General features: G+C 32.3%; 1 protein-coding gene and 1 long non-coding RNA gene across 8 annotated transcripts in view; both read left to right on the top strand.

The window, feature by feature from the left end:
• The first annotated feature begins 372 nt into the window (after positions 1-372).
• On the top strand, positions 373-2,242 carry LOC147845551 (uncharacterized). The gene is made up of 4 exons (XR_015480507.1): positions 373-445; positions 839-916; positions 1,338-1,398; positions 2,031-2,242. It is a non-coding gene; the product is annotated as an uncharacterized LOC147845551 (long non-coding RNA).
• Positions 2,243-4,158: 1,916 nt separating this feature from the next.
• Positions 4,159-11,670, top strand: part of nme4 (NME/NM23 nucleoside diphosphate kinase 4) — a 57,054-nt gene continuing 49,542 nt past the window's right edge. For 3 of the 7 annotated variants that reach the window (XR_015479665.1, XM_087242377.1, XM_087242376.1), the window contains exon 1: positions 4,159-4,349. Coding sequence is in view for 3 of the 7 variants with exons in the window: in XM_087242375.1 (XP_087098501.1) it covers positions 6,513-6,627 (115 nt within the window). In the remaining 4 variants the exon portion in view is untranslated. 7 annotated transcript variants of the gene reach the window in all.

The following is an 11,670-nucleotide window of genomic DNA, read 5'->3' as shown; positions in this document are numbered from 1 at the left end:
TACCGTGGGTGGACCGCCGTCGGGACACCAGTGGCTAACCGATGGCCTACCCGGTGATGTTTTTAATGTTGTTGGCTGTTCTGTACCTGATATAAGTACTTTTGTTTAACACTTTTTACATTTAAAACGAATGAGGCACTAAATAAAAATATAGTTATTAATAAAAGCAAAGTATATAAAACTACAAGAGATTTTAAATATAACAGGTTATTATTAAAACAAAACAAAATTAAGTTTAAAAATCAAGATTTAATATTAAATGTCATTATTTAATATGTTATAAATTGTTTAAATGTTTATGTAAATGCTGCGTGACTTTAAAGTGTCCATTACCGAGCCCCATTCAAGCACTGCAGCAGAGAGCGTTGTCATGGAAACGAAGCAACGACACGACACCTGACCATCAACAGCACTTCTCTCATGCGGCAGTTTTCACTAATTTCAGGTAAGTTTAGTCGCTAAAATCACGCAAATGTTACATACAACTGTTTCTGACACTTTTCGTACTGGTAATTGACATATTTCTATTGAACATGTTTTTTATAGAGACTGTTGTGTCTTTAGAAAAAGTCCGTTAGAGTCTTAGCAGAGGTAACGTTAGCATTAGGCTAACGTTAGCTATTGTTTATAAAAGTGTTGGCTTTTAATTACATTTTATGTGTAGATGAGAGGTTTGACAATGTTTTATTGGAGGTAGTCTACTTTATTTAGCCTAAAATAAGCACTGTACTGTCAACAAGAGCGAATTAAAATGTTAAAGTTAGTACATATGTGTTATTTTGATATTTCACAGTAATGTAAACTAATATTAATTTTAAAAAGTGCTCTGTGGTTTCAGGAGTGACAAAATTACCCCTACAACAGAAGAGAAGAGCCAAGATGAAGGGAGCTAATCACAGAGCTGGAGGAAACACAGGTAAGACTATAATTAACTGTTAAATAGATTAATGTGCATTTTTATAAGAAATCCCTACATTATCATGCAGCTGATACATGTCTTGATTGCAGTTATTTTAAAGTTTTGACATCCAAACATAAGTGAGTGGTTTTAAACAATTTTTACATTGCTTTTCTCAAAGCTGAATTTACAGCATCAGTGCTCCAGTCCAAAATGTAATATTGTATTCATAATTTGCTGCTAATCAAGCAAGATTTCTTATTTTTATAATGTTTTGTTATTTCAGGATTCATTGATGAATAGAAAGTTTAAATTGAAAAGTATTTGAACCAGAAATCTTAACTCTCTTCTGATCTGTTTTATGCACCCTTGTTTAATACAAGTATCCATTTCTTAAAATGTGTTAGTAATATATATATTTTTTATTACTTCTTTCTAGATTTTGGATCGTCCTCCACTCACTCTACCACTTTGTTTTTTCTTACCAGACTTCATTTAAGGTAAGTAATATTATAGTGTCACTTAAAAGTATTCCCAATGATTAATTTTATTAATGTTAATATTAATATCAACTGCATCAAACAAATTAACCTATTAGAATGGTTTCTGAAGGGTCATCTGACATTGGAGTAATGATGCTAACAAATCAGCTTTGACCTCACAATAATAAAATACATGGTCACATTTTATTTTGATGGTCTGTTTGTTGAATTTAAGTTGCATTGCATCTACATGCCAACTAATTCTCATTAGATTATAAGTAGACTGTTAGGGTTGCGGTTAGGGTTGGTGTAAGTTGACATGTACTTGGTAAGTTTCTTAAAGTCAGTTAAATGTCTGTTAAAGGAGCAGAATCAACAGATTTTAAGCAGACAGTCTATTAATACTCAAATGGACCATCAAAATAAAGTGTTACCAAATATATTTTAAAATGTATTGAAATTAAAAATCATTATTTTAAACTGTAAAAATATTTCAGTGCTACTTTTAAACTGTAAATTAATGTTATCGATCAAATCAATGCAGTCTTGATGTCCAATAAAAAGACAATAAAAAATACAAACATTAATGTCCATAATGATCTAGTTACTGATGATGGACAAAATGATGACTGATGATTCTGTTATTTCAGGATAAGAAAGAAGCCTGCTACAAGAGAGACAGCGGAAGGAAGCCTCAAAGACATTTTTATTAGGATCTGCTAATCATGAGAGGGCAGACAAAAGAACCTGCATTTTCCTTCAGCTTAATATCAGGGGTCGCCACCGCGTAAGGAACTGGATATTACTTTGGCATATGTTTTACACAGCGGATGGCCTTCCAGCTGCAACCCAGCACTGTGAAACACCCATACACTCTCGTATTCACAGACACTTCTACACTATTTTCAAATTCACCTATAGCACAAGTGTTTGGACTGTGGTGGAAACCCACACCAAAACAGGGAGAACATGCAAACTCCACACAGAAATGGTAGCGGACCCAGCTGGGACTCATACCAGCAACCTTTTTGCTGTGAGGTGACAGTCTGAGCCACTGTGCTGCCCCAGTGTAGTTATTAATAACCTCCAGATCTTTTAGTTTGATTTTGTAATAATAATGCACGTTTACATTTATTGTAATATGCATGTTAATATTTATCCACAATGTAATTTATTTTTATGTTATTTATAATAACGTTAAATGTCATAAGAATGTTATAATGTAATATAATATTATAATAAATAATTATAATAATGTTAAAATATAAATAATACAAATTTATTTATAATGTTTTTAATAGTTTATTTTTATAATGAGAAGTCTCAAAGTTTGTCTTTATTATAGAAAACTCATTGTTGAATGGCTACCACTTTAAAATAAGGTTGTATGTATTAGTTAATGTATTTACTAACATAATAAACAATACATTTACTACAGTATTTATTCATCTTTGCTAATGTTGGTAAATGGTAAAAAGTTGTTAATTGTTAATTCATGTTAACTCGCAATGTATTAACTAATGTTAACAAGCATGACTGATTTTATTAATGCATTAGTAAATGCTGTACATAAATTATGCTGTACAGGTTTTGTTCATATTAGTTCACTTTTAAACCATTAACATTACTTATAAAACCACTGTAAAATGTAACTGCTGTATGTATGTTGTTATATTATATTTGTATGTATTTTATATGTTTTTTTGTTATATTTGTTAACGTATGTGTTTTTGAAACATTTCATTATAATCTAAGTGTTTAATGTATGTTCGTTATGCAGTATTATAAATAAATGTTATAATGATTAAGTATTTTGTACTTGAGTTCATTATTGGACATATTTATATTGAATACAATTGTAAAGGCTAATATAATATTTAAAAATGACATGTGGACCGACCGTGGGCCGCCAGCAGACACTTATTTAAAACCAGCGGTGCGATGGCGGACCACTGTCGGAAAAGTGGCGGCAGCCGCTGGTGGGCCGCTGGAATAACGATGAGCAAATTGACGGTGGACCGCGGGCGGCGCCCGCCGGTGGACCGCCAACTTTGCCGCCGGCGGGCCGCCAGTGGCCCGCTGGTCTTATGTTAGCTGGGGTGTTTTCAACACAACAAAAAGGGTGCCTAAATGGTGACTGTGTTCAGTTTTGTGTGAACTATCCCTTTGATATGGCTCATTTAATAAAAAAAGTATCTTCTGAAGCAAACTTTTAAAGGCAAAAGGTAATTCATTATTTATTAGATCAAGAAAATTGTATTTAAATTACTTTTCTTATTACGTTGACTAAAAAGTTACATTACTCAATGGTAACCTAATGGGTATATGCAGATGGACTTTTAAATTCAGTCAGCCAGTCTCAGGGCTTCCGGTTGATTTGCCATCCCACACAAAATCGCAGTGTTTAAGATTATTTCTTTAAAATAACAGCGATCTTCACTGCCTGGCTGAGATACAATATAAAGTGGGTATCAGACCAAACAAGAAGCACTGCATTAAATTATATTTGTCCACGCCAAGTCTTTAAAATAAGGAAATTAACTTCACCCCATAATTTTAATGGAATTTCTGCGCTAGCCTGCCGCAAATGACGCCACCCATGTTTAAATGGTCGTTCGTCTCTTTTTTACGCTTTAACAACCAAATGAATGCTTAGGTCTGTTTAACTGAATGTTTTGTAAATACATTACAACATCGATGCTGTAAAAACAGCCTTGTGAAATTGAAAACAGTCACATTAAAAGTCTTTAAATGTAAATGAGATAAACCGCGACCTCTAGTGGCCAATGACGTGCCACGGTCATTCCATCACGTCACTCCTAACGAATTTCAGTTAACTGGAGGAAACAAGTCTTTAACTGAATTGAACTAAATGATCTTTATCGATGTAATATCATTTCTCAGCTGTTTGTGTGGCATTATCAGTGACCAGTGACCGCTGCGTTTCCTGTTATCACCGCTCAGTTAATGTGAGTGCAATCACCTGTGTGAAATGATCAAAAGTAGTCGTTTCTGTTTGTTTGTTTTCCTCCAAAAGCTAACGTTTATTGTTCTGTCGCTCTGCCAGACATCGATCATTGCGTGTTTGTTTTTCGACCTAACTTTCCTTTTAGGACAATGTTGCTGAAACTAAACACATGACAAACGTGCTTTTAGAAGAACGTGTTTTTAACTTGATAGTTGTAGTCTAACGTTAGTAGTTGTTGCTTCTTTTAAACGCGTTACAATTGATAATGCACGAAGCCTACATAAACACATACACACACATTCAACGTGGTTATTTTACAATTAATCTACTTTAATAATCATATGTTTCTTTAATTAAATAAAAATGTATAGCATATAAGTAAGAGTAAGTAGAGTCCTAGTAAATAATATTACAGAGTACTTTACTGTTTTCTACAACTAACTTATATGTACTGTATTACCCAACAGACTACTATAGTAAAAACTGAGGTATTTATTACAATTTATAAATTAACCTAAAGATAATACTTAAGTTTGCTGTAGCTCTCATTAAGTGTTGTGAATACTGAAGAGTATATGCAGTATAATACACTTTACTGTAGTATCGTTCACAAACACTATAGTATTAACTATTACTGTTTTTCATAAAACAATGTATAAATCTGAAGAAAAAAATATTGTATGATTCAAAAGAATTATATTTATACATACATACATACATACATATATATATATATATATATATATATATATATATATATATATATATATATATATATATATATATTCATATATATATATATATATATATTCATATATATATATATGTATATATATGTATATATATGTATATATATATATATATTCATATATATATATATATATATATATGTATATATATATATATATATATTTTTTTTTTTCATATATATTCATATATATATATATATATTTTTTTTTTTCATATATATTCATATATATATATATATATATATATATATATATATATATATATATATATATATATATATATATTCATATATATATATATATATATATATATATATATATATATATATATATATATATATATATATATTCATATATATATATATATATATATATATATTCATATATATATATATTCATATATATATATATATATATATATATATATATATATATTTATATATATATATATATATATATATATATATATATATATATATATATATATATATATATATATATATATATATATATATATGCCTAAACCTCTAAATGCCGTCTTAAATTTTATTATCTTTTTTTTAATTTTACAGCATGGACCACAGGACCATTTTAGTTCAAAACAACCACCACTCAGGATATGGCTGTAAAGGGATATTAATCCAATATTAATGTAACAAAAACTAAACAGAAGCCATTTTTTTATTTGTATGGAAATTCCTGAAACAGTTTAGTCTAAGAGCCGAAAAAAAAGGGTGACAAATTTAATATAAAAGCTGATTCAATACTGACAGTCACTCTCTAATTGACTCTAATATACACACACACACACACACACACACACACATACATACATACATACATACATACACACATACATACATACATACATACATACATACATACATACATACATACACACAAAATAAACAACATTTAAAGTGCATCATAAAGTTTGTTAAGATTATATAAAACTATTGGACAACACCTTTGACATTCTCGTCTTTTTGATCCCAAAAAGTAAAAGTATTAATTTACTTGCAAACGTCTTTCTATTATTTAGACGTGTAAATATGTATGTATGTATGTGTGCGTGTGTGTGTGTGTGTTTGCATTTCTTTCAAGGCTTTCCAAACAGGAAATGGTGTTAATTAAGAGGTTGTGTTTGTGCACGTGATGACCGGTAATGTCACTATAATTTGAGGGCATATTTCTTTCCCATGATGCTGCTACACACACACACACACACACACACACACACACACACACAGAGACACTCTCTCTCTCCTCATCTGAACACTGGACGCTTGCCTTTGACCTGCCAGGTGAATGACCGCACGCGTGTGTAACGGTCCGAGGGTTAAAAGCTTCGGGACCAGGTTTTGGAGTTGTAAAAGTTCGGCTCGGTGAAGCTTTGTGACGGACTTGACCTGGAAATGAATATGATGGCGGTCAGATTTGGTCTCCGCGTCCACGCAGCGCGTGCGGTCACGCGGAATCCCACGCGCGCTCTGGGTATTGGAGACGCGCGCAGCCTCAGCAGTGACTCAGGTCAGTTTACAAACATCTTTCTTAACGTAGCTCGAGTGAATAAATGTTTAAGATTTCAAACTGTTGTCTTTAAGGTGAAGTCTTGGAACAGGGATAATTGATAGTACCAAGACAATACAGTGTAATTAGACGTTTATCGTTTAGCCATGCCGTTTACAGCGTGTTAAGTTAACATTTGCAGCTCCAAACAACTAGAAAAACGCATAGCGATTTTAAGACATTTGTGTTAATGTACTTAAGGTACTAGTGAGTTTTAGAAATGTTGCATTACATCTGAGAATTCTTTGGTGTAGGAGTGAAGGCCTAAAATGTACACGATGATTGTAAAATATAGGCTAAGTGTTACATGTAATGCCATGGTGTGTGAATATGGCTATAGGCATACATTAAAGTACATTATGTGCATATTTTCTATAATTTATTTTATTAATTAATTTATTTGTGCTTGTGACAGCGACTAATATGTAGTATAAAAGTGCATAAGCATTAATTTTGCACGAGCTGTGGTCAGTCCTCTCGTGATCCCTGATTGGTTAATTGTGTTATTGTGTCCTCACGTGGGCCAGTGCTGCTGACTGCATTACATTTGGTTAGGCAGGAGCTTATACTGTATATGGAGAAAGTGGTTTGAGACTGATATAACTTGATAGATAACTTTAAAGGGGCAGTTCACCCCGAAAGGAAAATTTAATCACCATTTGCTCTGACTTAAGGGCTTCTAAACTTTTATAAGTTTACTTTATTCCGTTGAACACAAGGAAGATAATCTGAAGAATGTTTTGGGGAAAAAAAACAGCCATCGACATCCTTAGTAAGAATAAATAATACTATTTAAGTCAATGGCCATCAAACATTTCTCAGAATATCTATCTTCCTTGTGTTCAACTGAAGAAACTCAAAACAGGTTATGAACAAGTAAGGGTGAGTAAATAATGACAGTTTTCGTTATTTGGATAACCTATCCATTTAACAAAGGATTTTGACTTGGGCTGAACAATTTATTGTTTGGGCATCGATATTGCAATGTGTGTATCCGCAATAGTCATAACGCAGGATTGGATTAAATATATTATAAATATAATTAAATGTATATTTCTGGATTATTTATAAAATGATGACCGTGTTATTTTAGGTTTGATTGTTCAATTTCTGTACTTGAATATGGTTAGACTCTCCAGTAAAGCTATGAAGCACTGTTTATTGAACTTTTATATTTGCTGTCATATTTATATATGATTGGAATATATTTTATGCAAATGCTAAAATTAAATTCATATCGCAGCAAAACTAAATAACACAATGTCAGATTTTTCCAATATCTTGCAGCCCTAATTTTGACAAGGTTTTCGTTAAAAAAATAAACATCATGCGCACCTGTGTCCTTATTAATAACCAGATTTATTTCCAAGTTATATTGCCTTACTAAAGCTGCAGTGTTTATAGTGTTGTTTGTTTTTTTAACTTTTATTTTGTTTTATTTATTTTTTACCTCCATGTGTAAAACCATTCGTAGCATAAAAAAACCTTATATTCAATTAGAACATATACTACAATTAGTACAAGTAGTACGGTATTGCCATAACTGTACTATGCTACTGCAGTCGTACTAAAAAAAAAAAAAAAAAAAAGATTATTTACTACGGTATTACCATCACTGTACTATGCTACTGCAGTCGTACTTAAAAAAAAAAGATTATTTACTACGGTATTACCATCACTGTACTATGCTACTGCAGTCGTACTTAAAAAAAATGATTATTTACTACGGTATTGCCATCACTGTACTATGCTACTGCAGTCGTACTTAAAAAAAAAGTTTATTTACTACGGTATTACCATCACTGTACTATGCTACTGCAGTCGTACTTAAAAAAAATGATTATTTACTACGGTATTGCCATCACTGTACTATGCTACTGCAGTCGTACTTTAAACATATTACATATTTTAAAATTTTTTTGTATGGACATACAGAGGAACGAAATGTCGTGTCTTCCAGGACCACGGTGCTACATAAATTAATTATAAATACAAACACTGGACATACTGTAAGAGCTTTAAAAAAAAACTCTTCATGACTAACATATGCTATAAGATACTTAATTATACACATAAGACAGGCTATACAAGTTATTTATTACAAGTTGCAAGTTATTAGAGCCCTAACTTCATAAATGTAGTGAGCTGTAACTCTCTCTATGATTGGACATGAAAGTAGGCAGCCAGTGTGTGAGGGTCATACTGAAAGCACATGAGTGTGTGTGTGTGTGTGTGTCTGTGTCTGTGTGTGTCTGTTATTAACCAGAACAATTTTTATTATTATTTTTATATGCCCCCAAATTATATTCCCTTACTAAAAACGGCACTTTTAGTTGAGGATATTTATTTACCCTTGTGATTTTACCTAACTTTGCCACAATTAATTGAAAAGCACCAAAATGTACCACAATTTAGCATCAATACTTCCATGTTTAAAACCGGGTATAGCATAAAAACCATATATTCAGTCAATTCATATAGAAGCACTACAGTATTACCATCACTGTACTATGGTTCTTGCAATAGTACTTTAAAAAAGCTACTTTAAAAAAAACTCAAGTTTTCTTATTGTTATTTGTACATTGTTAAAGCCCTAACTATTGGATTGTAGCGAGCTGTAACTCTTTCTGTGATTGGTCAGATTAAAGTAGGCAGTCAGTGTGTGAGGGTCACACTGGGAGCACATGAGTGTGTGTGTGTTATTAACCAGAACAATGTTTTTTCCAATTTACATTCCCTTACTAAAACAGCACTTTTAAATGAGAGTATTTATGAACCTTTTATTTTAGCTACACCTAATACCCTTGAGATTTAACCTAACTTTACAGTAATTAATTGAAAAGCACCAAAATGTGCCACAATTTTGCATTGACACCTCATGTGTAAAACCACAAATAGAAGAAATACCATATATTCGGTTAATGCGTATAAAAGTGCTACAGTATTACCTAGGGCTGCACAATATATTGTTTAATTATCCCAATTAATCAACTAAAATGACAAATTCTTTCCAAATAGAATTATTTAAGTCATCTGGTGAAATTGTATTTATATTGCAATATATAATCGCAAAATATAAATTATTTTTATTATAATTTTTTTAATAATATAGAAATTATAAATTTCCAATATAGTGCAGTCCTAATATTACCATTACTGTGACTTTACTATGGTACTTGCTGTAGTACTTAAAAAACTGATTATGACAAAAGCTGAAAACTTATTATTGTTATTTATATATTTTTAGAGCCCCCAACTGTATGAATGTAGTGAGCTGTAACTCGCACTGTGATTGGTCAGTTGAAAAGAGGCTGTCAGTAAGGATCATACCGAGAGCACATGATTTTGTGTGTGTGTGTCTGTGTGTGTGTTTTGTGCTGTGCCGAATGACTTTTAATTACATTAAGCTTCAATGAACTAGTGTAAATGATCGCATGTCTGTCACAGTTGCAGTACATTTGCGTTAAAATAAAAATAATTTGCACCCCTTTTGGGTAAATTATCACGCAAAAATTATCAATAAATATTTGAAAATGGTTATAAATGAAGAAACAGTGAAACAACTCAATGTTTTTATTAGTTCTACTTTTTATCAATATCATTTTGTGAAAATAAATCTTGCTTAGGCCCTTATGTTTTTTTCTGCTGCTTTTTGCACTGTATTACATAGTATTTTCTAGCTTTTTAAATGCACATTAAAATTAGTAGCATGTTATAATATTCATTCATTTTCTTTTCGGCTTAGTCTCTTTATTGATCTGGGGTCGCCACAGCCAACTGAACACCCAACTTATCCAGCATATGTTTTACGCAGCGGATGCCCTACCCATCTCTGGGAAACATCCATACACACTCATTCACTACGGACAATTTAGCCTTCCCAATTAACCTGTACCGCATGTCTTTGGAGTGTGGGGGAAACCGGAGCACCCGGAGGAAACCCTACGCGAACGCGGGGAGAACATGCAAACTCTACACAGAATCGCCTACTGACCCAGTCGGGACTCGAATCAGCGACCTTCATGCTTTAAGGCGACAGCACTACATCCTGCGCCACTCCGCCACCACTCATGTTATAATATGTAAATATACATTTAAAAAAGGAGTGGTAGAATACTGTAAATCTTTAAATCCCTTGTCTTTAAGCAAAGGCTTTTAATTATTGCAATGTCCACATAAAAAGTATTAAAAAGTGTTTAAAATGCTAAAAATAATAAGCTGTTCTAAATTGAGCTTAAACAAGGTTTACATTTGCCTGTACAAATGATGTTGAATTTGATATTTAAGAAAGAACCCAAAAGAAGTGCTTCCTAATATGAGGTGAAATTTTAATAGTGATATACAGTTAAAGGCCTGTGAAATTATTTTGGTTGTTTAGTCCCTGATTATCAGGTGTCACCACAGCAGAATGAACCGCCAACTGTTCTGGCACATGTTTTACACGGCTAATTCCTTTCCAGCTGCAACCCAGTACTGGGAAACACCCATAAACCCCCACATTTACACATGCACTCATACACCGGCCAATTTAGTTCATCCACTTTACGTATAGCAAATGTGAGGGAAACCCCAGCACCCGTAGGAAACGCCAACCCGGTAAAAAAGGAAAACTCCACACAGAAATGCCAACTGGTCCAACTGGGACTCGAACCAGCGACCTTCTTGCTGTGAGGCGACAGTGCTAACCACTGAGCCACTGTACATATTCAGTGTTCTAATAAATTAGTCATGCAATGCAACTGAACCACCATGCCAACCTGTTTTGTTTATTTTGTTTTTATATTTCCTGAGTAATATTTAAAACAGCGAGGACATTTTTATTACCTTTTATTTTTTTGGAGAGAGTCTTATTTCTTTTAGTTTGGCAAGAAAAGAAATTTTTAAATGATTGTATAGGTCAATATTATTAGCCGCCTTAATGAATATTATCATTATGAATAATATAATTAAATACCTACAGTATATACCTATGACAATGTTAATACCTAGGTAAGTTGATTACCA

The sequence above is a fragment of the Danio rerio genome, chromosome 3 (assembly GCF_052040795.2).
Source record: "Danio rerio strain M-AB ecotype USA chromosome 3, GRCz13ab, whole genome shotgun sequence".
Taxonomy (NCBI): domain Eukaryota; kingdom Metazoa; phylum Chordata; class Actinopteri; order Cypriniformes; family Danionidae; genus Danio; species Danio rerio.
The sequence above is the reverse complement of the archived record's forward strand: the minus strand, read 5'-3'. Positions and strand labels throughout refer to the sequence as shown.